This window comes from Equus asinus, chromosome 16 (assembly GCF_041296235.1).
Source record: "Equus asinus isolate D_3611 breed Donkey chromosome 16, EquAss-T2T_v2, whole genome shotgun sequence".
Classification (NCBI taxonomy): Eukaryota; Metazoa; Chordata; class Mammalia; order Perissodactyla; family Equidae; genus Equus; species Equus asinus.
The window spans coordinates 33923482-33950900 of record NC_091805.1 but is presented as its reverse complement, the minus strand read 5'-3'; the positions used below and the strand labels follow the sequence as shown (position 1 = coordinate 33950900).

At 38.8% G+C, this 27419-nt stretch overlaps 1 protein-coding gene across 1 annotated transcript in view; it reads right to left on the bottom strand.

Annotated features, from left to right (window-relative positions):
• Positions 1 to 14351, bottom strand: part of PLPPR4 (phospholipid phosphatase related 4) — a 41674-nt gene extending 27323 nt beyond the window's left edge. Inside the window, exon 1 of the mRNA XM_014851520.3 lies at positions 13568 to 14351. Within this exon, the coding sequence (XP_014707006.1) occupies positions 13568 to 13789 (222 nt within the window). The 5' untranslated portion in view covers positions 13790 to 14351. The remainder of the gene's footprint in view (positions 1 to 13567) is intronic.
• Between the last annotated feature and the right edge of the window lie 13068 nt (positions 14352 to 27419).

Below are 27419 nucleotides of genomic sequence, written 5' to 3'. Positions count from 1 at the left end.
CACACCAAATGTCATATGGGATGGTGGCTATTCCTTTACTTTCCTCTCTTATTCAATGACAAGATCCTTGAGAGCAGACAGATTGTCTCATTCATCTCTCTATCCTCAGGGCCTAGTATAGGGAAGCACCCAACATACTGATACTGGGTGTCCTCAATGTAGAATAAATTAATTACATGTGTGAATTATATTTGAACAGAGATGGTAAATGTAGTGTGGTTAATATGATAAAAGTAAAATCCCCAAGTTAAAAATCCTTGTTTACTTCTACCACAGAGAATGCTCCTACTGTGAATTTCTGGAATATTAATGATTTTTTTGAAACATTAAAGAACACGAAATCTCAAATTAAGTCCTCCAAATAGCAATGTTAATTAATAGGGAAGAGCAGCCAGACCTAATATATATATGTTAGGTTTAATGGGAAAAATCTGTTCTATGACTACATGCCCAAATATAAACTACATCTTTACAGCTTTAAAAAGACTAATTACAGTCACTCAATGATCTAACAGTAAAGTCTAAAATAATGATATGTGGCCATTTTATTACCTCAATATTGATTTAGCATTAGGCTTGGGGTAGTAAGCTTTGTAATCACCAGCTTTAACCTTAGGTCCTGAAGATTTGTTCCTTTTACATAATTAGACACTGAAGCCTGTGTGATGTCTTAGAAAGCATTTTGTTCTTTAAACCAAATTAAAGACTAAGACCTGAGGCTGGGGACCTGTATTACAATTGTTAAAAGTAATTGCTTTTAAATCTTTTCTTTTTCCTTAGAACATATACCTGACTTTTAAACATATGAGTACTAACAGCAATTTAATGCTACTAATATTTTCCAGGTATCATTTAAAGTATTTTATGTGTCTGAACAAATGCAATCTTTACAACACCCCTTTGATGAAGGTACCAGTGTTACCCCCTCTCACGGATGAGGGAACTGAGGCACAAAAAGATTATATGATTTGTGTAAGATTATACAATTTGTTAGCTAGATGATAAACTCAAGAAACCTGGCTCCCGAGTTCATGTTTATAGTTATTATACATACTATCTCTTGCTAAAAACTTCCACCACTGACCTTTGCTTTCCCAGAGACATTGAGAAAGGACAAAAATAAATTCATAAAGGGGCCAGCCCAGTGGCGCAGCTGTTAAGTTCGCACATTCTGTTTCGGCTGCCTGGGGTTCGCCGGTTCGGATCCCAGGTGCAGACCTACACACTGCTTGTTAAGCCATGCTGAGGCAGGCATCCCACATATCAAGTAGAGGAAGATGAGCACAGATGTTAGCTCAGGGCCGGTCTTCCTCAGCAAAAAGAGGAGGATTGGTGGCAGATGTTAGCTTAGGGCTAATCTTCCTCAAAAAAATAAACAAATAAATAAGAAGTACATTTTTCTTCATATATTATAAATGCCATTTCTGCTGTGAATGGTACTGTGCTCATATTTTTTGATGTCTCCTAAAAGAAGGTAAAATCTTAATATACTAAAATTAAATTGCATTTTCACTATTGGTGGGATTATTTTATTCATATATAGAAAGCATATATATTTTCACCTGAATGGTTTTACAAAGGAAATACTTGGTACCTTTGGGGCCCAATACATATTTCTTAATATCAAAAAAAAATAGAATTTTAGGAAAAAAACCCACCTTGTCATTGCAATCATGTCAGGGAAATGAGATGTAACTAAAAATTCTGCATTTGCAATATGGAATAAAAAGAAGAAAATTTCTGATTTTGAGATTTAAAGTGACATATAATCTTATGTTATATACACAGAAATTATTGAAATAGAAACATCAGTATTTTGAAATTATTGTTTCAAGCTTTTTACTAAGTTCAAGTATCAGATTTATCATTAAACCATTTTACTTAAGCACTATAAACGTTTATATTTTCTAGTATGTAATAATTAAGCCTTCTGTTTATATTTATTGAGAGTATATTATGTGCCTGATGTATTTTATTTGACTGATAAATTATCCAGAGAAGGGACTCCTAATTTAGTTTTGGAGATGAGAATTTAACAGTGTATCATGAGCCACTCTCTCTTTCCAAGCCTGTCTCCTACATACATAGATACATACTATGAGCCCACCTTCAAGATTAAAGATTTTCCAAGACTGTCTAAGACCTTATTTTCTTTCTTTTTTTTTAAGTTTCTGAATTTTTTATTTTTGAGGAAGATTAGCTCTGAGCTAACATCTGCTGCCAATCCTCCTCCTTCTGCTGAGGAAGATCAGCTGTGAGCTAACATCTGTGCCCATTTTCCTCTACTTGATATGTGGGACGCCTGCCACAGCATGGCTTAACAAATGGTGGGTAAGTCAGCACCCGGGATCCGAACCGGGGAACCCCGGGTCGCCCAAGTGGTACATGCAAACTTTACCGCTGCACCGGTGGGCCGGCCCTTGCCTAAGACCTTATTTACTTGAACGTATCTTTGAAAGAGATTGATGCATACAAAAAAGATATCAAAGGTGGGCTGTTAGTGTGGGACATTTAATAACTTTCATTTTCCAACATCCTAAGGCTGTTGTTAAATATTAATTAATTAATGTAATTAATGTAGTTAAATATGATTGTATTATGTGTTTCACTACAAGATGCATCAAAAAGTCAGATGAACAAACCAAATACAATGTAACATGGGATACAAGTACATCTGACAAAGAAGCACGTTTCATTACTAAAGTCTCAAATGAATAAATCTAACTACTGGTGGATTACTTGCCCAACACAAAAACCTGGAAAGGGAAGTGGGTTAACCAAGAGTAAAAGAGTAAATGAGATCCTTTAGGTGTGTGTAATATGTGCGTGTGTGTGTGTCTGTGCACACGCACTCTTTGGTATGTGGAGCTAAGCAGCCCCATCTTGCTTATGGAGAAGGGGAAGTCCGTGCTTCACTGCCCAAGCTCAGTCTGTGCTCCTCTGTTATGCTAAACAGCTTCTGCCTAGATTGGAAATTGCAGTCCTCACTGATCTTCTAATATGGACTGGAAAATGAAGAAACAACACAGGAAAGAATGTGGGACTGGGGCACAGCTCACTAAGGTCTTCGTGCTTCGTGGGTCATCTCCTACTACCTCGCTCTCTTCTACTGTGCTGCATTGACCTCTGTCATCTCAAAATGAAAGGTAGAGGAAAAAAGAGAGCCTGCTGAGTCAGGTGGGCTTGGAGCTTTGGAATGAGTAGATCTTAAAGTCATTATGGCCCCAAAAAGAGGGCATCTTCTAGGAAGTGCTGTGCTTGGCCCTTCTTAGACATGTTGGAACATACATCTGGCGCTGATGGCATAGCAATTTCTTCCCCTGTTTCTGAGTAGGTCTGAAAGGATCACTAGCCTTCAGAGTTAGCCAGAGAAGACAGAGGCTAAAGCCAAGACTGAAGCTGAGGTTCAGTACAGGCTCTATCTCCCAATCCCCATTCATTAAGTTGCTAGATTTCTTGACCAGAACAATTAATGCAAGACAAATTTATTGAGCACTTATTATCTGCTCCCCACCATTCCCATTTTTCTAGAAGCTGGAGTTTAAAAATGAATAATAAGAGGAACTCCTCCCTAATTATCTCCTGGTCTAACCATCTAAAAAGTCACTAGAACCAATAGTATTCATGAAATAACCATATATGTGTGAGACTTAAGTATTGAAGAATCTAGCATCATCAAATAACTTTTCTTCACACATCTAAAATTCAACTGAAAGCTAGAAACAAAATGAGAACTTAGGGTAGAAGAGATTCAAATGTTCATCTGTATAGCACACAGTTTATAACAGATTGCTGCCCATCTTTTTGTGAGGTTTTCCCATGAAGATGATTTATGATCTATACTAAAATCTTTACCAGTGGAAGTTCTCCATGTTTTAATCACTCAAATCTCAACTGTTACAACACAAGCACCTCAGGATCATCACCCAAGGGGCAACAACCTTGTTAATTCTTGAGGGTGTATCTAACTGTCGGAAAGAAATGACTTTATTGAATCTCACCCTAATGGCCTAAATGAGGTCACTTGTTTCCAAATATTGGACTATCCTTTGACTCATTCATCATTTTATGGAGAACATAATTTTCTTTATTATATAGGTGGCTATCATGAGACATGGGAGGATATGTGATTTGCACTGGACAGGCCCTGCTACTGACAAGTTCATATATGGTACCAAGAATTCTAAAAATATCAGAATGGCAGGGTCTCATAGAGGATGGACCTAGTAACATCCCTAGAGCAAGGGTTTGCAGTAGAGTGTTACACCAGTATCCAGAAGATGCTCAGTAATGTGAATTCTTTCCCACTGACAAGATCAAGTACAGGTACTTAAGACAAGTGGTCTCCATTTTGTGAATGTGTGTGTGTCTGTACTTTGATCAATAAAAAATGAGCACGCATTCTAATAAACATTTGTTTTTATATATTTATACATTATAATGAATTACTTTATCATTGTATGCACATTATAAAACATATCTAAACGCATAATACAAAAATAAAATCAGGAAAAAACATCTCTTTCTAGGGAATCTAGTAATATCTAAAGCCACATAGAAAGTTTGCTTTAGACAAAACGAGCTATGGGTGTTGGTAAATGGGAAAGAGAAAACTCATTTACTAGGCACTGAGTTCCCATTAGTAAGTGGTAGCCACATTATATAATTTTTATATAACTAAAGGGTCACAGCAACTAAAGGGCCCACAATATTTTCACCATTTTACAAAAGAGGAAACTGAGGCTTGGAGGAAGTGAGTTACTTGCCCAGGATTACAAAGCTTATAACTAGACAAATTAAAAGAACTGTATTATTTTATAAGAGCAAAAAATCAATATCTAATAGTTTGTTCTACCATAGTCACAAAAATTTATCTTTGCTGGCATGCGTGCCTTATGTAACTAAAGTAGTTTTCCATGAGAATTAAAACTACAACTTCTTCGTTTCAATGATCCCTCTCTTTCAAGTCTCAAATCTCAAATAACCCACAGGTATGCCTTAGATCATAAAATGAGCATAAGTATAATTAAGAAATGAGGACTCATAGACCTTGGAGATTGATTTCATCTTCAACTGTTCAATAATCTATGAGGCAGAGCAATGTCTTTGATGGGACATTCATCATCACTTACTTTACAAATAAAAATGTCTCCACTGGCTGAAAAAAGAAAGCTAAGGAAAAATTTATGTTCATAATTATTAGTACTGTTTTAGTCCATCCAGTCAGTGAAAATTTATTGAAATTCTACTATGGACTAGGAAGTATGCCAGTAGTGGTTCCATATTATTTCCATTAATTTAACTAAGAGATACTTAATAAGCAATAAGTAAATATTTATTCAGTGAATAAATGAATTTTCATGAAAGTACAAGAAGATTATACCACGGTATTTCATTCTAGCCCCATTTTTTGGAGAGTACGTAATATAAGACTGGTCTCTTTTGGACTCTATCCATGAGGACTCAGTGTCTGAAGCATGATTAGAACTTTATTAAATGGCAGTTTTACCTCTAAGGCAATCCCACAGCACAGGCTTTTGGTGAGGACATTAAATTGTAGATAACATATCCACACATATTTCCATGGTTCCCACTCCCAAACAGTGTGTGAAACAGACTGATAACTTGTTTACCTTTTCCTTAAAATACATTGATTTTAATTACCTGTATTTCCACTTTTCTTTCATTTATATCTAAATAGTCTAATGTCAGTTTTAGAAGAATGTACAGAAGCCATCTTGTTACAGAAATAAGAAAACAATTATCCTCCTTTATGTTGATTAACATAAATGTTTTGTGATTAAAAAACAATCAAAAGTAATGGACCTAAGGGGCAACTGATTCAGTGTCTAATTACTGACAGGAAAAACACCTCAACATTAATTCTGTCAAAATTAGCATTTCCGTCATTGGCTTCCACATTCCAAAATCCACTTGACCATGAGGAAATTACTCCATTCCATAGTTATCCGAAAGTACATTTCTTAGTTAATTAATTCTAGAAGAAACCATAGAAAGCTGAGACATTCGTAATTAGACATTTCACAGTTTAAATACAAATTTGTTTTCTGGTGGCCAAAATGCAAGAATAGCGCTATTTGGGTTTTAGGCAAATTCTTGAACCTTGAGTCTCAGTTACTTAATTTGTAAAACAGAGTTATTAATATCTACTCCTCAGTTGGCATTTAAAGGATGAAATGAGATAATGTATGTAAAAAAATCACATTAAACTGTAGTAGAAAATTCAAAGTTATTTTGTTACCGATGACATAAATTACATTCTTAGTCCTTCCAATGTTTCCTCTTTCCTTTATTGTCTGTCAGAGACATCATGTCAAGGGAAGTAATTGTGGGTAATTATAAGTTAAAGTGTTTAAGTAAAAGTTATAGGTGGGCAATTAGGCAATGAGAAAGAAAAACATCACTTCCAGTCTTATGATCTTTTGTTGTACCCATGCTTTTCGAAGAGCCTAACTATTTGGAAGAGAAGAAAATCCACTCATAATTGCCTTAACATGTTGTTTAATGCAATGTGGTCTCACGAAATGTGTGCCCTAGGTATCTAGATATAACTTTCAAATAGCTAGCACAATTTGCTCACACGTAGAATTAGAATGACCTGTATTTTAAGTGTTATAATCCAGGGGGAAACTTTCTAATATAAGGAATTCTAGAAATAGTAATAATTGGGAACGAGTGCTAGAACAGGAGTCAGGAGACTTACGTCCTACTCCTGATCTGGCCTTAACCATAGTGTGCCTTTAGGTAACTCAGTTAACCTTTTCAAGCCACAGTTTTCTCATTTGTGATGGAAGAATCAAACCAGATGTTCTTGGAGTACAGAATTTTATTAGACTTAATTCTGTAATAAGATATTTCCTCACTTTTTTTTTTTTTTTAAGAGAGCTTGCTTGAGAAATAGCCAATGCTGCACACATACGCTGGGAGAAAATCTGATGTGAGTTATATTTGTAATATATTCCCAACATAAACAGTAACAAATTGTGCCTTAAATGCTTTTAATTAACAAGTCAAGTTAGACACCCCAAATGCCTAAAGGAGTCTCCATGGTTTGCTCACAGGTTGGATCCCCATTACTCTCACATGCCCTTCACTCCTCTCTTCTATTTTCCCATGCTTTTTGTCCTAATCCTCCTTGGCCTGGCCTCTGTTTCTGTTATCTCTTTGGGATTCTTTCCTCCATTTCTGTCATTCTCATAGACCTGCAGTTTCGACTTATCTAAACCTTATTTCAATTCTGACTCTTCCCTCTCACTCTACTTGTATCTCCTCATCCAGTCTCCACAGGAAACTCATGGGTGCCATTTGTGCTTTCCCCAAAAAAGCATCTTTTTAAGTCCACGGTCATTATGCCATCTACACATCCAAGTCAGAATTAAATCAATCACTCTAAGTAGGAGATAGCATTAACAAAGCCAAGCTCAGTAGCTGAATGAAGAGAAAAAGTCTATTCCACAACTTAGACGGAGCCCCAAGCAGACATCTTCCAAGTACACGTCTTCAGATACCACAAAGCTAGGCAAGTCATGGCAGAGGCAGGTCTCCTCATTGCACTTCATCGTTAAGTTTAGCATTATCATTAGAATCTTGTGTGAGGAGGAATGCTGTAATGGTAATGCAAGAGCAAGATGGACAAACACTCAAATTGTGGCTCCGTCACTTAATTGCTGTGTGTCCCCAGAAAGATATTTAGCTCTCTGAGCTATAATTTGCTGATATAAAAAATAAGGATAATAATACCTTCTTAGTGCTACCTTAATACAATTAATACTGCCTTCTAGGGTAGTTCTCAGGATAAAAGATAATGTACGCGCAGGGTCTGCCACATAAAGGAAGTCTGAAATAAACTATTCTTTTTTATAACTATTATTATTATTATTAATGTCCCTTTGAGGTTGGTAGAAGCCAACTGTTTCTTTTTTCCTGTTAGAGAAAAGTAGGACAAAGGACATTTTGAGTGACTTAGCCATAGAGACACAGTAGGATAGTGATGGTGCTTAGCCATAGTACAGAATTCCCTTTTAGTAGGTTCTATATTCAATGCTTGTTCTTGGCATTTGTGGAAATGTCCTCATACAGTCTCCCTAAAATTTAAGAATCTATTATCTTCTCTATTTCCTTTTCCATTTTCATCAAAGAACTCTGTGCATTGTGACTCTAAAAGAGGAGGAAAAATTAGTTAGCTCATCTCTGTTGGCAGGATTTGGAGTACTTCTTTAAGCAGACTCTCTCTCTATACCTTTTAGAAAAAGGAAAAATCTATAGCTACTATTTTGGTATGTGCAATGCAGAAATGTGATTTTGTACTTCCTACTCATGCTAAAGTTTATGGAAAAGAAAATAAGCTAGTATAGTTCCCAGCAAAGAGATCAAATGAGTTATATAATTTTTCACATAGAACATAAGCTAGAGCAGAAATCTTGTGAATTAATGATTCTACAATTAAGAATCTGTGGACACTTTCTGGTGGAAAGAAAACAAAAATCGTATTAAGGTTTTGTTAAGACACCACGATGTCAAGGCATGATGTTGACTGAACTAACCAGGGGACATTTGCTGAAAGGCTTTTTGAACCTCTCCAGGGAGGATGGCAACATAGAAACAATGGCTTTCACTCCTGAACACATTGTCTACCTACTGACCCCATAGCGATTAACCTGCATTAACAAAATCCTAAAACATATCCATCGCTAAGTACAACATTCAAACTAGTGAAAACATCCTGTATAATTTCAGGTCTGTTGTGTTTAAAATATTCTGAATCTGTAATGCTTCAGATATTGTTATTTTACACTTATTGGAGAGGGCTGATATTCTCACTCCCTCTGTGCCTGCCTATGAGTGCATGCGCGTGTGTGTGTGTGTATGTAAGAAAAGCAAGACATTTCAAGCTCTCTGTATCCATAGCCCTGTAAAAAATCTCTTTGCATATAGGTCCTCTTTGCATATACCGCCTTAAAGTAAACATTAGATTAGTAATAAAAGTGTATGTCATAAAGCAGAGTGTTTAAATAAAAGGTTCTCTTATTTATTAAGAATTTATATCTTTTTGGTTTAAAAAGTAATTCATCATTTGTTTATATTACACACTGAATCGATGTGAACTCATATCTTTGAACAGGATGACTCATGAGAATAAAATTTGAGTCTGAGCACAGTCGGAACCATGATAATGCTTTGCATAAAGGAAATGCATTAGGTACACAGACAACCAGCCTTATCACATATAATATTGGGTTATTAAGCCTTAAAGACGTTTTACTAATTCTAGGTGTGCTCCCAGCTGCATTTGCCACTGTAGGTGACACAACCATCACTTGGAGGGTGCTTTGGAACTTTAAAGGCAGGAGAAATCTTTTCTTCAGTGGAACATTCCTTTTTACCTGCTTTTCTGCTCAGTGTGATAAGGCCCAGGATATGCTTGTTTGAGAGTTCCTTTCACAACTTGACCTTTCTTTTCCCAAGTTGAACAATGCCAAACTGAACTACCAAACTTGTTTATGAAGTGAGTTACCATATTGGAAATCATCATGTGTTTTTCAAATCACCATGTGATAGGGATGTATTTAATTACTGTCAACCATAAACCCCTTTATCAGCAGACAATTGGCTGTAAAGATAATAGATGTAAACCAAAAGATGTAAGAAGAATTCACTCTATCCATCAAATTTAGGTTTGCTTAACATTGAGTTTGGTCGTGAACTGGGACAAGATTACTTGATTTTAGGGGCTGAACACCTCAGCCTCGTACCCATAGGGATATAGCTAGAGATATCCTGACACTCTGCAAAAGGGATGCCAGTGTCCTAATCCTGTCACTGCACCTTGTCATGGGGACTTCTTGAGGTGACACTAGCCACTAACTAGTGAGTCAGTGTGGGGAGTGTACACTGTTCACCAATTTTTGTGCTTAGAGGCGCCCTATGGAGGAAGAACTCAGCTGAGGAAGCTGGTCTGTTGCCAGGCAAAGCTGCCTTACCTTTGTAAATGTGCCCTTACCTTGGATTACATCTTCCTATTTTTACCAGTGAGAAACCATGGGAAGCACCTTTGCCTATGTGAATAATCTTTCAACACTCTGAGAGAGACAGGTATCGCAGTGGTTAAGAGCATGTGCTCTGAGTTAACGCCTGGCGCTGCCTCTGACCTTGCTTCATAAACCTGGGCAAGTGGTTCTATGAAACTTCCATGAGTTTCAGTTTCTTCTTCTTTGAAACATGGATAATAACGGCCTCTTTCTTAATGAGAATCTTTGAAGACTGAATGAGCATGTAAACCATTTTAGCCTTATTTTTAGTACATATTCAGTGCTTCATAAATGATTGCCGTTATTCTTGTACAAACTGTAAAGAGCACTCCACTCTCCCCACCTCAGGTCCATGAATATAGGTCCATTTTGGGAAAGCTCTGGAACCCAAACCACTTCTAGAAATTGGGGAGGAGGTGGCTTCTTCTGAACAGTGGGAACTCCCAAGTTAGACCTTGTCAGGACTTGATCCCTCAAGATTAGCCTAGAAGTAAAATAATCCATTCAGGTCAAGGGCAGTTATGAGAAAGGAAAGGAACTAATACATCTTGAGGGACTACTCTATCTCAGACGTCTTGCTTGGTGTCTTACGTGCTTTAACCTTATAATAAATTCTAAGATATTGGTATTATAATTTATATTATATAAATATATTTATCCTTATAGCCTATCATTTCTATTATGTATGAAGAAACCAAGGATGAGAGAAGTACCTAGGCCAGGAGTATCCAAGTAGTACTTGGCACAGGTGATGTTTGAACCAGGTCAATCTGTCTATAAGGCCCAGGTTTTTCCCTGTTAAGCATGCTGCCATTTTTCCTGCCATAATTCAGCCTAACTTGATATCAGCGCCCTGTGGTCCAAATGAAAGTTGCTTTCCTCTCATTTTCCCAGCTAAAGTTTCTTCCCATCTCATACCTGTCATGAATAGCAATGGAAGACAGCTGAACTCCTTGAAGAAGAGAAAGTTTAAATTACCCATCATGTGACTGACTTGAGAGCCAGAGATTTTGCTTTCTTCTCAAATATCTAGTCCTTTACGCCTCTTTTTGTTACTTAAATTATTGTGTGAAGTAACAGAGAAGGCTTGAAATATGTGCTTTGGGCTGATATGTGATGGAAGAGATTTACTCATGCTTCACTCTTCCATTTTAATTACTGAGGTCTTGGGAGACTATGTTGTACAGCAAAGTGTCATTACTCTAGAGCATTTTACTGAAATGTTAATTCATGCTATATTTATTCATCCTCCAAACGAGATACAAAGCTCATTCTCACCAGCTTCAAAATGAGTCATTCCAAAGGAGCTGGGTATTGCATCCTGTCAGCCTCTTAAACAATTGGTATACTAATGCCTTCTTCCATTTTCTAGAGGCTCTTTAGTGGTTCCTCACGCATTTAAGTTCCAGGGAGATAATCTGCAATCCAATTTTGTGGCTCTCCCTTTGGAGTCTGTTACCCTCCAAGACATAATGTCACAAATGCTCATTTAAACTCCATGAATCGTCTTCACTTAACTGTTCTATAGCTTGCCCTGCTAAAGAGTAAAGAGTATCTGAATGGGTCAAAGAGACTGTAATGCTTTGGGGCTACTTCCGCTCACAGAAAAGAAGTAACATTTGTGAGATGTTTGTTCCTAGAGATACATTTCAAATGCATCGTGAGGCATTTTTACTTTTAAAATTCTAGATTGAGGTACTCTTAAGAGTACCTCAAAAGGGCACACAGGTTCTTTAACGGCACACCCTTAATTCTCTGATTTGCATCCTCTTTCATGAAAGAATTTTTCTTGAAGCCATACAGCTGCAATCTATACGTCGTCTACTTTTAGCAGACCTCAGGTGTGCTTCGTCCTGGAGGTGGAACCCAGCAATTAACTGATTTATCCTAGTCCAATGTAATAGATCCAGACACGCTTCAGGACAAAACCACTGTGGATTAGCAATGCCACAAGTGGCCTGACAGGATTTAACTTGAAGGCAGGTATCCCATCTTTCTATTCCTTCACCGTTTTCATCATGGATTCTTCTGCTGAGCACATTTTTCTTGAGAAAACTCTTTATTATCTTTCAACAAAATTACCTAAACCATGGCCTCAAAACCCCATGTGTAAAGACGAAGGGCAAAAATAAATGCATCAATTAATTACTTTAAATAAACAGGACATTTATTTTCCTTCTTTTCTATGGGTCATGGATGAAGGAGTCATCCATCATTTCCCTGAGATTTATGCAAGTCATATACATGTTTCTTAAATCTGAAACCATTTTTAAAACTTATGACACATAAGAGAAACTTGCAAATATACTGTTATCTACAAGAATAATCTGACAATGTCCCTTCCCCCAAGTTTCAAGGCAGTGACTATCCCCGAACATGGTTAAGCCTCAAAATCATCAAATACAGAATCTACTGTCTATACTCGGAAGTGCTAAACCTCCATATTTGGCTGAAAAGATGGCCAAGAAAGGATAGTTACAATTCAGCAACAATCTTATAATTCTCTATGCAATACAGGCTCTAATTACACAGAACACAGTTGCATGCCTAAAACCATCTGATTTCACTACACCTGCCCAACGCATCTATTTTCTGCCTACGATTTAATAAACCTCTTGCTGAAAAATGTCTTCCTAATGCAATGGACCACAATGCATGGAATCACTGTACCTGTCAATCTTTATAACCCTCCCATAAATTGTCCCTCCCTTAAATACTGCATTTTGGTAAGTTGGAAGTTCATTATAAATACATCTGCATGTTAATTGTTTATCTGTAATACAGCTCGGCACAGAATAAATGCACATGTACAAATCATGCAAAATCAGATGATGTCACTTATTTTAAAAATACTATACACACTACATCTATATACATACACACATACATATGTATGCGTACATATACATATGTATGAGTATATGTATAATTTTTGCTAACCATGAAAAAGGCCATTGATGCCTACAGATGCAGACCCGATTTTAGAAGCAGATGTGAGCAACATAGTAATTATAATAGGGGAAGGGATTTTTTTGTTTTTGTTTTGTAATAAAGCAATCATAATCCTAATGCCATATAAACATCCCAGCCCTCATACACCCCGGGCATGGCTGTGTGCATTTATTTTCTTATCAAAAGCTCACGGAGTTCTAGACACGTACTTGCGGATTGAAGACACAAATCCCAAAATATCGGCATCATGGCCCCTCTGGGCCACGGACGCGGTGCACACAGGCGCGACAGGAGGGCCAGGGAACTAGCCCCACACTCACTCACACAGGTATCCTTTCCCTCCAGGGCACCCAGCAGGTACACCGCTAGTGGTGATCACCCAGGCGCGCGGGCACTCGCAGGCACACTCGGGGAGCTCCAGAGAACCCTGGGGGAGAGGGGAGGGTCGGGCATTTGGGGGCAGCGGCGCGCGCCCTGGCACTGTCTCCGCGCCTGTGACACCCTCCAAGACCGGAATTCGCCCCGGAGCTGCCCGGAGGATCTGCATTATGCCAAGGCCAACTCACCTCGACGAAATAAAAGCAGGGCAGGAGGGTGACGCTGTCCTTGATCACTTTGCCCTTTGGCCTCTCCTTCGCCGACATCCCGGCCGCCTGCCCGGGTCTGCGTCCTCCCCCGGGCGAGGTGTGCACAGCGCAGCCGAGGCGAGCTGCCTCCTGCAGCCGCAAGCGCCCGGCGCCGCTGATGTCACATTCCCCGCGGGCGCCGCTGGAGCCAGCGCGCTGCATGCAGCGCCCCCGCCTCTCCCCGCCCCGCTTTGCAGCAACCCAGCGGCTCCCCGGACCCGCAGGTCCTCTTCCTCCCCGACTCTGGCTTCCACTCCCTGTTTTTCTCCGCTCTCCGCGAAGAGTCGTCCAGCGACCTCCTCCAAGCTGTTGCTGCAATGGCTTCCCCTCCCCGCCACCCTCCCTCTCCTCTCCACCGCCCTGGCGAGGCTTCGGGGCTGTGGGAGTTTGACGTCAAGAATCAGAAAAGGGGAACGCACCCCTGGATTCTGCAGCAGTGAGCCTGAGGAACTAAGGCACCCACGCCCCCCGGGAAGCCTCCTGGGTCACCCTAGGAACACTAACTGGAGGGTTGCTGAAGAGCAGAAGCCCAGCCTCTGCGCGCTGACCCTAGGCAGCGAGAACCGACTTCCCACTGTGCGAAATTAAAACTTGGATCTCATTCCGAAAAGCAGGCCGCTGTGGGAACTCATTGAGAGCTGGCTGCTCCCCAGGAATGACCTCCCCTTCTGAGGATTCTCTGCCAGGGGACTCCCTGGCTCCCCAAACACTGACGCACCTGCTGATAAACACTCAGCTGTCTGGGAATGGTGAGGGTTCCCCGCACCACGGGAGGCGGATGTGTGGGCGTCCTCATTTACCCCGGAGACCAGGTTCTAACCTCAACCTTCACATCCCCAGAACAACGCCAGTATTACAGTCATAACCGTACAGGAAGCACTGCTTCACACATTAACCTAAATCAAGTCCTTCATCCTGTTGTTGGTGTGAATGGCTGGTCTCAACTTTGTGATTCGGTCCATAACATACTCCAAAAGACATATGGCAGCCTGGGGAAAATCCCACCCGCCAAAGTCCACATTTCACTGTCCCTGCCCCCTCATGCCCTCGCTCTGCTCTCCCAGCCTTGAGTTCCAGAGTTCAGCGGTACAATCCCTCATTCGCCCCCCACCTCCTGCCCCTACTCCCCACACTCACCTGGCAAAATCTCAGCCCCAGTTAAACCCACTTCTTTGCCCTTACCAGAACAACTGAAAATGGTGTGAGAAGAACACACAACCATGTAGTTTTGTCTCACATTAGACCCATAACCGCAAACTTTAAGTAGGCCCCACTACCCCACGATGCTAGTGTTTTTCCATAGTCTGTTCACTTTCTGTCTCTCTGAGGCCCAACTCACACCTTGTCTCTCTTCAAATCTCGTCATTCTCAGCTAAGGACTTGAACTCTCAGCTTACTTAGAAAATGGAAATAATCAGAAGGGAGCTGTGTTATCTTCCAGAGCTGACTACTTGGCCCCATCCCCCACGCTCCACAGAGACCACCATCTCTTGCCTGGACTGACACAATAGCCTCCTAACTGTTCTGCTAGCTTCCACCCTTGCTACCCCTGTAGCATTCCCTATACAACAGCTGGAAAAAAGTATATCCAGCTGTGTCATTCCTCTGCCCAAACCCTCCAAGCGCTCACCATCACATTCAGGAGAAAACCCAGACTCCTCAGCTCTTCCTCAAAGCCCTACCCGAGGACCTTGCCTGATTCAGGGACCTCATTCATATTGCTCGGTGCCTTAATGGTCTGGCAATCCCAGTCTAGCTTTTTACTGCCTCAGGGACTTTGCGCTTACTGTTCCTTTGTCCAGGAATGCTGTTCTGCCAACATTGCATGGCTTAACTTCTCACGTAGTTCATACCTTTGCTCATATTTAAACTCCTCAGGGAAGGTGTCTTCGACCACTCACTCCGCCTAAGCAGCATCAATCACCCCAGGCCTCCATTACTCTTTGTTCTTTCACATTATTTTGTTTTTCTGTATAGAATTGCTCACTATCTGATAGTTTATCAAGTATTTCTTGGTCAGTTTCTTCATTGCCTTTCTCTGCCACTGGAGTGTAAGCTCTACAAAGGCAAGCACTTTTTCATCATTATATCTCTAGTAATTAGAAGTGTGCCTGGCAAATAGTAGATGTTCAGTAAACCTTGTTGTTGAAGAAGTGAATGAATCAATTAAGTTAAATGATGCACATAAAATTGTGTAGCATAGTTTCTTCCGCACACTAAATGTTCAAGAACTGTTAGTTTGTTAATTATCATGTTATTAATCAGTAACTATACTTCTCGTTACCACCAGAGTTACCTTGTAAGAGTGTGTTTCCTTTTTTCAACTTTCTTAGTACTCAATAAAATTTATAATTCTTGGTAAAGGTAAAAAAACAAGTTAGAAAATGTCTGACTTTATCTTCTTGGAAACTCAGAGTTTCTGTATAAAAAGGAGATAAAACATAAGGCTAAAATGATAGCTCCCTAATTTTATTAGCCAGGAACTGAAAATATGTGATAAAATACCAGAGATGCATGCTGACCACACCTTGGTTATTCAAGACATTATTGAAACATCAGAAGGGTACTCTCTTTTCCTCTCTAGGTGATCTGACCAGCTAGAGTCAGGAAAAGCTTCCGAATTCAAAGTCAATTCCTAGTATAAATCTTTATCCCTCCCTTACTCAGATTCTCCTTCTTTCTGTCCTTTTTTCTTTTTTTATATTCTTTTTCCCATTTAAAGTCACTTCACAAAACAATCAAGCTACTTTATGCAATCCTCTAAATGCTAAACACAATAACAATGGCTTACATTGGAGTAACAGTCTGATGTATTTTACCTACTTTAACTTTTTTTCTGTTTTGTGGAGGAAGATTTGCCCTGAGCTAACACCTGTGCCAATCTTCCTCTATTTTGTATGTGGGTCACCACCACAGCATGACAGCTGATAAGTAGTGTAGGTCTGCACTTAGTAACCAAACCTGGGCTGCCAAAGTGAAGCATGCTAAACTTAACCACTAGGCCACCAGGTCAGCCCCTTACCTACTTTAAATTTTGGTGCTCAAAACAATGCAATGAGCAAGGCAAATTATTTCTCTTTTTATAAAAATGTCTTGTAGACAGGATTGTGAGATGGAAAAAAATAAATAAATAAAAAGTTGAACCAGAGGAGAATGAGATTTGGAGTCAGAAGACCTGAGTTCAAACCCAGGATTTGTTATGTTTGAACTGCTCTTGAGCAAGTCACTTCGTATCCCCAAGCTTCAGTTTCCTAATATGTAAAATGAGAAAAGTATTGGCACTATCTGACAGCCATGCTCTGTAGCTCAAATGTGACGATATACGTGAAAGCACTTGGTGAATTATAAAACTAGTCCGTCCATTCATTTGTCCATCCATTCAACCTACAGAGATTGAATGATCCCCCACTATGTAAGGGGCAATTTTTTCACTGGATACCCATTGGAGAAATGAATAAGTATGTTTCCTGCCCTAAGAGAACTCACGGCCTAATCCAGGTGGAGAGGAGAGAGACATAGACAATAAATTAGTCATTACAAGAGAAAACACTCACATGATGCTTACTATGGACAAGGCACTGTTAAAAATGCTTTGCACATGTTACCTCTTTTAATTCTCACAACATCCATAAGAACTGGGTACGACTGTTGTCACATTTTTCAGTTAAAGAAAACGAGACTCAAAGAGGTAAGGTATTGTGTGCAAAAGCAACAACTATAATAATTAGTGAAGCTGAGATTTTGAACCCAGTAGGTTGCTCCAAGCTCTGTGATATTAGGGGCCACACATGTTGTCTTTCTTAACAAACATATAATTACATCTTGTGATATACGCTACTAGAGAAACAATTAGGATGCAGTTGCAATTACTATGAGAAACTTCTTAAGTGTGGTGGCCAAGGAAGGTCTTGGGGGGAATTGATATTCAAGTCACTTACAGCGCTGAGGCTACTAGAGGACATTCCTGGACTAAAAAATTGTGCTCCATCCCCCTCTCACCAGGTAAATCCACATTAGGCCAAGGGCAGAAACTGTATGTTGAATGTTACTTCAAGTACGCTAGTTACAGGTCCTCATAAAAATAGTGGCATTAAAATCAATTTAATGTGCCTCACAGAACTTGAATATTTTCCGTAGAAATCCTGTTCCAGTGCATTCAAATGAAAAAAGTGGCATCTGCTGAAAAGCAGGGCTCTGACATTTCACGAGACAGAGGACTTCACAGCACAAATAACCTGAAAAAAATATGCCTGAAAATGCACTTGACATCATCATTAAAACTGTCAGACTCTTGAGAAAAGAAAGAAGCAGTTTTCCCATGTTTCAGTTTAGGGCGCCCGCAGCCAAATACAAACTCTTTTTCACCTTCTTGGCAACTATTTATCTTCAGGTTATTTGTATGCCGTTTATTTTTAAGGTCATAAAGAAGTATATTTAATTTAGTAATGTATTTCCCAGACATTAGCCCACTCCCCAGCATTTTGAGGAGATAATGTAAGATTTTATTGCATTTTCCTAAAAGAGGGAGCTCTGAAAGAACTGAATATGCAGATGTGTGAGACAGCGGATGTACTGAAATGAGGGAAGTCCTGGAAGGTGGGAAAGCGGTGTTTTAGCTATGCCCTCGTCATGGACTAATTACATGGCCGTGGAGAAGAACATTTTACCTCCGGGACTTGGTTTCTTCACCTACAAATGGAGTTAGAATGATAAAGTGGACATGTCTTGTTTCTGTTTGTTCAAGATCCATTGTTCCTTCTTCCTGTGACAGTTTCTTGAGTTTTCATGATGAACTGTCCCACCCTCGCAGTCAAAGCTGGGCCTGCCATGCAGGTGTTCGGCCCTTTCCAGGCCAAGTGAGGGGGTGGAGGGTGAGCCAAATGTAAACAACTGGACTCTATTCCTCAGGAATCTGAATTGCAAGGGGAGTGATAGTGAGCCAGAAAATTCTTAGTGTTGATTCATGGCAGAAGCAGAGAGAATAGCAATTAACACCAGCCCCTCAATTCTCAGAAGTGCCCCTCTGACTTCTCTCCTTTCTTTTGTTTCTTGGCACATCCTCATACCCTTTCAAATAGATTCTTCTCTCTGTCTCTTCTGGCTCTGTCCCTGTCTATCCCCCTCCCTCTCTCTCCCTCTCTCATTAATTTTGCCAGAATCCACTTCTGTACCTACAACCAAAAACCCCTAACTAATACAAAGAGATTACAAGACACTTCTTTGTTAAAATATTAACTTAAGACCTTTTTTTTTTTAAAAAAAGGCAAAATCTAACACCTAACAGTGTTCTGGCAGGAGATACTTTTTAATCCAATTTTACATTTTCCTACTATCAATGACTTTTGCCCACCACAGTCCCCTGTGATTCCATATCAGGCCATGGTAGAAGATGATTTACACAATTCTAGTGAGCCCCATTCCACAGGAACATGTCTTTGCTCTGGGAATAGTGGCTATCCCAAGAAATCCCATAGCAGTGACACAGGAATAAAACAAAAAGTTACATTGCAGAGCTTTGCCGTGGGTGTGCATTGGTACATTAGTGTGTTGGGAATGGATTACAACTGTTCTACAGAATATTGATCTCTTCAGGAGCATGGCAGAGTCTGTGCAAGAACTTCAGTGCAGGTTGCTTCAGGTTGCAAGCATCCTGGTCGGGGTGGAGCATCATCTGACAGCAGGCCCAGAGGGTTGCAAGCCAGAGGAACAGAAGAGTAGCATCAGAACTTGCTGCTTCATCCCAGTGCACTGAACATAGCCAAGAAGAAGTCCCACCACCCGGGAACCCACTGGGCACACCATCTGGACAGTCATCTGCAGAGGATGTTACTGCCCAAGGGGCACTGGGTACAGCCCCAGGTGTGGCCTGTTGGGAGGAGTGGGGATGGGGAGATACCTAGCAGTTTCCTTAAGGGTACAGCTAAAGACAGTGGCTAATGCTTCTGTTCTATATCTGCTGTCTGTCCATGGGTGACCAATGGGTCCTTTATGGGTACCCCAGCTAGCTGCATAGCAACTGCACTAAAAATGTGTGCACATTCTTCAGATAAGAGCATAATTTTTGTTTGGAAACGTTTGATATAAAAATATTTAGTTGTATTTAAAAACAACTGAGTTATATTAAGAAATTTAAACATTACCTTTGTCAATGAAAGCAGCTCTGTTGGATTCTTTCAATATAATTTTAAGGGTTGTTATATTTTCAAGGATTGTAAAGCAATGATTTTAGAATTTTATCACTTACTTGTGCAAAGTTTCTCTTCCATGGGGTCTGTCAAGAATTTAAGAGATTGAAATTAAAATTTTGATCTGAAAATGTACATAGCCATTCCCTGGTCAAAATATATTCATGGAAGTAAACTCAAATTTTTCATTAAAAAATTGAATATATTTTATTTGGAAGTTTTATATTTAATTTATTTCCCTAAAACTTGATTTGTCTTCATGCTTGCATACTATAAAAATATAATTAATTTTTCCCAAGTTTTATATAGCTGCCATCAATTTCCTTTTAGTTTACTTTAGTGTGCTCCATTACTCCACAATTTTTTGTGTGAAAAGGTTGAGAAATACATGAATATAAATCGGCTATTTCTTTTCCTTCATTATCATATTGTGTTAATGGTTCTTCACTATCTTACTGGTAAATGACAAGAGACAACTAATTAAAGTGTACGATTGTCCCAACCATTCAGTCCAAAACTCCTGTCATCATCTTGGATTTATTCATGCCTTTCATCCCCTACATTTGGTCTCCAAATTCTTTGGAATTTCTAACAACTTTGTGTTTTGTCATATTTGTCTCTTCCTCATTTCCATTGGCATCAATTAGTGCCTGGTTTCCGGCAAACGTCTACTGTGGCCTCCAAGCTCTTCTGCAGTGCAACACCATGCTGGATAAGCGCCCCACTAGACACTCCTTGTCTCAGCAGGACTGCCTTGTTCCCCCATCTGCAGACTGCGTCCTCCTCTCTGATGAGTTTATTTGAGCCATACTTGCACCGTGTTCATTCTGCCTCTATGCCTTCTCTCACATGCTGTTCCCCTCTCCTGGAATGCATTCACATCTCACTTTTCTGAATTTTATCTGTGCTACTCCAGCTCTCAGTGTCCTCTTTCTGAACACCAGAAGTCCTTATTTTGCACTGCACAATCTAGCATTTGACTATGAACTGGTTTGTTTTGTTTGATATGTTCTAATCTCACACTTCCAACTGTAGGAGTGAATTTGAGCAACGACACACGTCATTTCTCTTCTATCCATCCCTTCCTTTCCATCTTTGCTCTCATCATTTTGTTCCATTCTTCATGGTCTCTGTGACATTATAATAGCCTCCTGGCTAATTTCCCTGGCTTCAAATCTTTCTTTTCTGATCAAGTCTTTAATTTTGCACCAGGATAATTCTTCCTGCAGCACAATTTTGATCATGCCACTCCTTTGCTCAAAAATGCCCCACAGTTCTCCAATGCCTAAAAATAGTATTCCAGTCTCCAGCCTGGCATTTAAGGGCTTCCACCAATCTTTCCATCTCACCTCTCCTTCTCTCTGTAGGTCCTATGCAGACCCTCCATTCCAGATACCACAGCCTACATGGTATTGCATAAATCATATTCTCCTGAATTGAAGCCTTTTATGTGCACTTGCTTTTCCCATTCTGTAAGTTTCAAACAAAAAAGCAACTTCCTGATGAAGCTTCCCTCAGCTTTCCCATTTTGGTGAGCCTTCAGGACTTTCTTTACACATCTTTTGTAGATCATATTACATTTTGCCTTGATTGTCTTATTTTTTCCCAAAGATATTTTGCTTCTTGGAAGTATGTGGCATATCAAATTCATCTTCCTTTTTTTTCCTTTTAAACCCATAGCATAGTATTTTGTACATATCAAGAGTCCAGTGAATATTTATTAAATAAAGAAATTTTATAATTTCTACTCTTCCCTCCAGTGGTTAGTATAACTCTGGAATAACAGAGATTCTGAGTAAATACTTATTGGTTAATTTGGGGGTTTATTATTTATGATTCTGCTGGGAAAAGCATTCTCTCTCTGTCATTTTCTCTCCTAACACTTTGAGAACACTGACAACTTTTGCAAGAAATGTGAAAGATGTCTGACACACACAAATGAGAACCTATTTTAATGAGCCCAGAGTGACTCCTGTTCTCTCAATCCTTCCGTAATCATCTATTGATTGCATACAGTTTGTATAATAATTAGTCCAATATGAGAATTTTGAGCATCTCTCTGTAGCTGCTGAGAAATGTGCTCCAATAAGCAGATCTTCATTCTCCTCTCTTCTCTTCCCAGTGTCTAGCCTTTCTTAGATAGTGCATCTCAAATTCTCCTAAATTCTACTAAATACTCACTTCCCTTACGAAGTTTCACAGCCTTGTCTCAAGGCTCTAACATCTCCAAATGTATGCATAATCCGTATGGTAGTTGTCCTCTTTTTCCTCTGAGCACCTGTGCACTTCTGTGGCCCTTGCATACATCTTCTCACCTATCTTCATTTCCTTAGCTGTTGAACTCCTCCGTGGGCTGGGACTTCCATATTATTTGTCATACTAAACTACAATTTCTTTTTGTGCTCCCTTAATTTGACTGTCATAATAATAACTATTATTTTTTTATTGAGGTATAATTGACATATAACATTTTATTAGTTTCAGGTATACAACATAATGATTCTATATTTTTATATATTGTGAAATGATCACCACAGTGTCTAGTTAACATTCATCCATATATTTAGTTACAAATTTTTTTCCTTGTGATGAGGACTTTTAAGATCTACTCTCTTAGCAATTTTTAAATATACAATATTTCAAATATATAATACAGTATTATTAACTATAGTCACTATGCTTATGTTTTATAACCAATTATAAGAAAAATTAGGGCAGGACTCCAAATTATTTTAGAAGGAATTATTAAAAGGAAACATCCTCCTAGACATGGAAAGTAACGTAAGATGATGGAAAGCAGTGGTTGTTAACCTTTGCTGCCACTCACACCACTTTTGTTCTTGCAGTATGTTCTGGAAGCCCTTATGAAAAGAGCTAAAGCAAGATAGTGCTTAGAATTGAGATATCTCATAACTTTAGAACAAAACAGATAGAATTACAGTTTATTTTAATTTCACAGTAACATATAATCTATATGAACATTATATACTTAAAACAGTTTTACCCCTTTGAAAAAGATTGGTTCGTTGATGTCTGAAAAATAGCCATATTCATGCTAGACTTTATTTTAATGTACAAAATTAATACAAATTTGATTTCACACAGGTGTGGAGTCACAAATGGCCGAGGATCTCCAAGTTCTGTCTTTGGAAATGTGGAGATGGTGCTCATTTAAACTCTAGAATTCTCAGAATCATTGACTCACCTGTTATATGCAATTATACATCATCAATTTAATTTAATCATCGATAGTAATTTAGTCAAATATTATTTCATCCAATTTTTATCTTTTATAAATTCCAGGCATAGGGAACATCTGTTGCTTTGGTTTACATCCATCCATTCTTCTGAGATAGGACCTCTTCTCCGAGTACAAGCCAATATGTGGTTGCGAGGCATGGGGACATTTATCATCACAGAATTCACCATATTGGTCATGGAGTGAGCACACAACTCAAGGGAGGCCTATCGTATATGATACCCTATCCTCTGGTCATGGAAATTTGTCCAGAGATGGTCAAAAAACCAACAGGAACCTAATAGAGTACCCTCCAGGGGGTTTTCTAACTAGGGTCAGGAGGGAAGCGTGTCCTTCTCTTTTGGGTGGCAAGGCTGTACAAATGTTAAGTCCCAAGCTGCCTATGGTCATGTTTCCTCTGCCCAATGAAGAAAGTCTTACAGTAGTAGAAGAGAATAAAGCTGATGCTAAGAGATAAGAATATCTAAAAGATATAGAGAGATTTCTGAGAGTTTTGAGTTCTTGAATTCAATTACCCATGACACCAACTACAGCACAACCTTCTCTGAGATTCAGTTACATAAGTCAGTATTCACCTCCATCTCCAACCATTTTTGCCTAAGTTACTTTTCTTTGAGTTCTTGCCACTTAGAACCAAAAATCTCTGTGTAATACACACTCTATAAGGGTGATACTAAGGATGTTGTAAGAGTTTTTCTCTGGGAATAAAGAATGAGGTCATTAGGGTCAGTATCCAACTGATTTCAAGCTACAATCCTACCATGCCATCATCCTGAAATGTATTACAACAGACTACAAAGTAAGCCTCCGTGCAAGTTATTCACCACTGCATAATTTGCTGCCACAACTTGCAGAAAGGGGTGATGACAAGGGTGTCAATGAAGCTCCCTTATGGAGTGATTCTGGAGCTTTGCTACTTGCAGGTCAAGCTAACTTCTCTATGCACACAACTCCCTGGGGTTAACTAAGGCTGGCAAATTTTGATTGGTGAATTGCGCAAGTTGTGTGATGAGCCAGCACTTGTGAGGTGATGCCAAAATAAAGATAAGTGTAGTCCTGGCAATTTAAAAGAATCAAGATATGCAGTGTTACTTTAATTTGCATTTCAGATAATTTAGCTTCTATTCAATTTAGAAAGTCTAGCCCTTCCAAAAAGAGCTTCTTGCATCCCAAGAAAATGACCTCACAACTGAATAAGAGCTTGTTTCAAACAGGGCTGAATTTTTTTTTTTATGAAGACAAACTGCAAGTTCATTCCACAAACAAAGAGAGAAGTCACCTTGGAGCAGATCTTTGCTTTGAAAAGAGTTGACATAGGCAAATGTAAATTGAATAGGACGCACGGTCCTTAGGGAAAGATGTCACACCACTTCTGTGCCCAGAGAAGCTACTTTTTTGTTTTTCATTTTTTTCTTTTTGTATGTTGAGAGATGAGTCAGTTTTATAAAAAGCTCCAGTCTTTCTGGAAGAAAGAGACCCACACTCTGACTCCTATTTTACAGGATAAAAGTTAAGACAGATTCTCAAGGCGATCTAGGGTGGCCCTAAACAGAAGATTTCCTGGCAGGAGGAGACAAAAAGACTCACAAGAGGAATTGCCAAAAGGAAAAGTTTGCTAGTTTGGTGATCTCCATCCAAAATAATAGAACCCGAGTTGTCAAGGAAAGGCCAGTTCTGGAGGAGCATGCAACTAAGGTGAGGAGACCCTCTGGTCTTGATCCTGGCTTGGTGTTATGCTTTGAGGAACAGTGGATGAGCAAGAGATTGTGAAATAAGACAACTCTAACCTGGTCATCCCAAAGTGGGCACTACTGCAGCCTGGGTGGGGTTCCAGTCACTGAGACTCCGCAGCCTTGGGCTGGCTTGCATTGGCCTGTGGAAAACCAGGGTGTGGCGGTAGGAGCCAAAATGCCACTGGAAAAGTAAGCCTTGTGATTCCCTCTCTTCTGATATTGGAAGTGGACTGAACCTTTTGTGCATCCAGTTAGCCACTGGAGTCCTAGGCCTCTCCAGAGCAGGGGTTGGTGAATGACCAGCTTACAGGCCGAATCCAGCCTGTCTTTATAAATGGTGTTCTTGGAACACAACCACGCCCACTCCGTTCTGTATTGTCTATGGCTGCTTTGACATGACAGTGGCAAAGTCAAATAACTGTGACAAAGTAATCTTGCAAATACTAAAAGATTTACTCTCAAGCTTTTTACAGAAAACTTCGCTGAACCCTGATATTCAACAGCTTTCACAATTTCTACCTTCACTCCATCTATACTAATTCTCACAAATTCCCAATTTTAGTTGCTGAGTTTCCTCTGAACCCGTGTGGTTGATCTTACTGTCTCCAGAATGGACCATGCCTTTTTCTTCATACACCATTTCTCACACTCTCTTTCATGGCTGGGTTCTTAAACGACGTTCTGACTGACTACAACATCTAGTGCTTGGCTCTTTACTGTCACATTCTAGAGACATGCATTCACTGATTACAGTGAATTTCTGACATGACTTCAGACACACAGGAATAATGTGAAAACAAAATAGAATCTAAAGTTTATTTTTGCAAAAGCTTTCACAGAAATTTAAAATATTCCCTAATATGCCATAAAATAGAGTAATATTTTTAATATTATATTTAAATTTCAGACAAATATTATTCAGGGAAAATTTTAAACCTTAAAATGTCAGAAAATGGCAAAAGCTACATTATACAAATATCTTTAATTTGTTCAATCTGTGCTGAGCTCTTTCAAAGTTATTTAAAAGGGCACACAAATTAGAGTAAATTAACCAATAGCTCAGGAAAATCAGACGGAACTTTGGTCTTAATATCATTTGAACACTGAAACCAACTGCTATATTGATTAGAAAAGAGTATGACTAGAATTACTGGAATAATGTTGTATTTCATTGCTGACCCACCGCTGTTATGGGCAAACAACTCAGAGGGCTGAATTTTCTGGAAGCAGGATTCAGAAGTGATCCTGTGGATCACAAAGCAGCTAAACCTGGATCCTGTACTACAGGTGTCCATGGGTAACCAGAAGCAGGAAACAAAGAACAAAGTCCTTTCTGAAGAAGCCAATAGTACATTACATGACAAACCTTATCTAAAGATATTTTTTCAAATAAAATTGACCAGTAAATAATTTAAGACTACAAGGCATATGACAAGATGTTTATGTGAGCCAGAATCAGCAGAAGCAATAGACAAGAAACAGACCCCAAAGAGCTCCAGATACTGGATTTATCAGACACATACTGGGATAAAACAAACACTTGCTCTGTTCATCAAGATAAAAGTCAAATATTTTCAAGGGATTTAGATTTGCAGATTTCCACAGGAATTATCTAAGAATTATATAATTGAAAAATTATATAGATAGCTTTAACAGCAGATTAGACCTTTACAAAAGTATAAGGATGGAAAAAGAAATATGACAAAAATAGCATGTAAGTCAGGAAAGGGTCAAGTACATCTTCAGTCTTTTAAGGTCCTTGTATTGTGTTGAAGGAGGGAAAAAGAAGAAAGAAAGGTATATTAGGAGAAGAAAAATGTGTCAGATGGATCAAATAAAAAACACAGGAAAATAGAAAGTATAAGTGTACACTATATAGTATATATTATGTATACTACATCATTATATATAATTGCATCACTTCAAATTGACTAAGTTATTTGGTTAAAATATGAGGACTAGCACATTAGATTTAAACATAAATTGTATCCTATTTACAAGACATTTTGAAAATTTGAAAGTATAAAGAAGAGAAATAGTACAGCATACCAAACTTAGCCAAAAGAAACTGATATAGCTGTATTAATTTATAATGGAATAAAAAGTTACCAAATTCCTATAGGAATTAATCTCAAGTTTTGCAAGAGCTCTGTAGCAAAACTTAAAACATTTTAATGAGAAAAATTAAAGGCCCAAATAAATGGAGAGTTGTACCATGATTGTGAATTGGGACACTCAATAGTAACAAATTGCCAATTCAATCTGAAGTCACCTATACATTCAAGGCAGTTCCAACGAAAATTCCAAAATATTTCTTAGAGGAACTTGACAATCTGATTCTAAAATTTATGTGGAAAGGATTTTGCTTGTCTTGAGAAATGATTTGTTAGTTTGATATTATAGTCATTTCTTTTCTCAATTTCTTGCAAGTATATCAAAATATACTACCAAGACAAACCAAATCACTCCAAACTATACCTTATTCATTCACTTAGAAGCACTTTATCAAGTGAAATTTACATAATATAGGACTAAAATGAATTCTATACAATTAGAAATTACTTCTTTTTGGAGTTTTCCCATTAACTTCAAGTAAAAACTTAGATCTTTGTGCC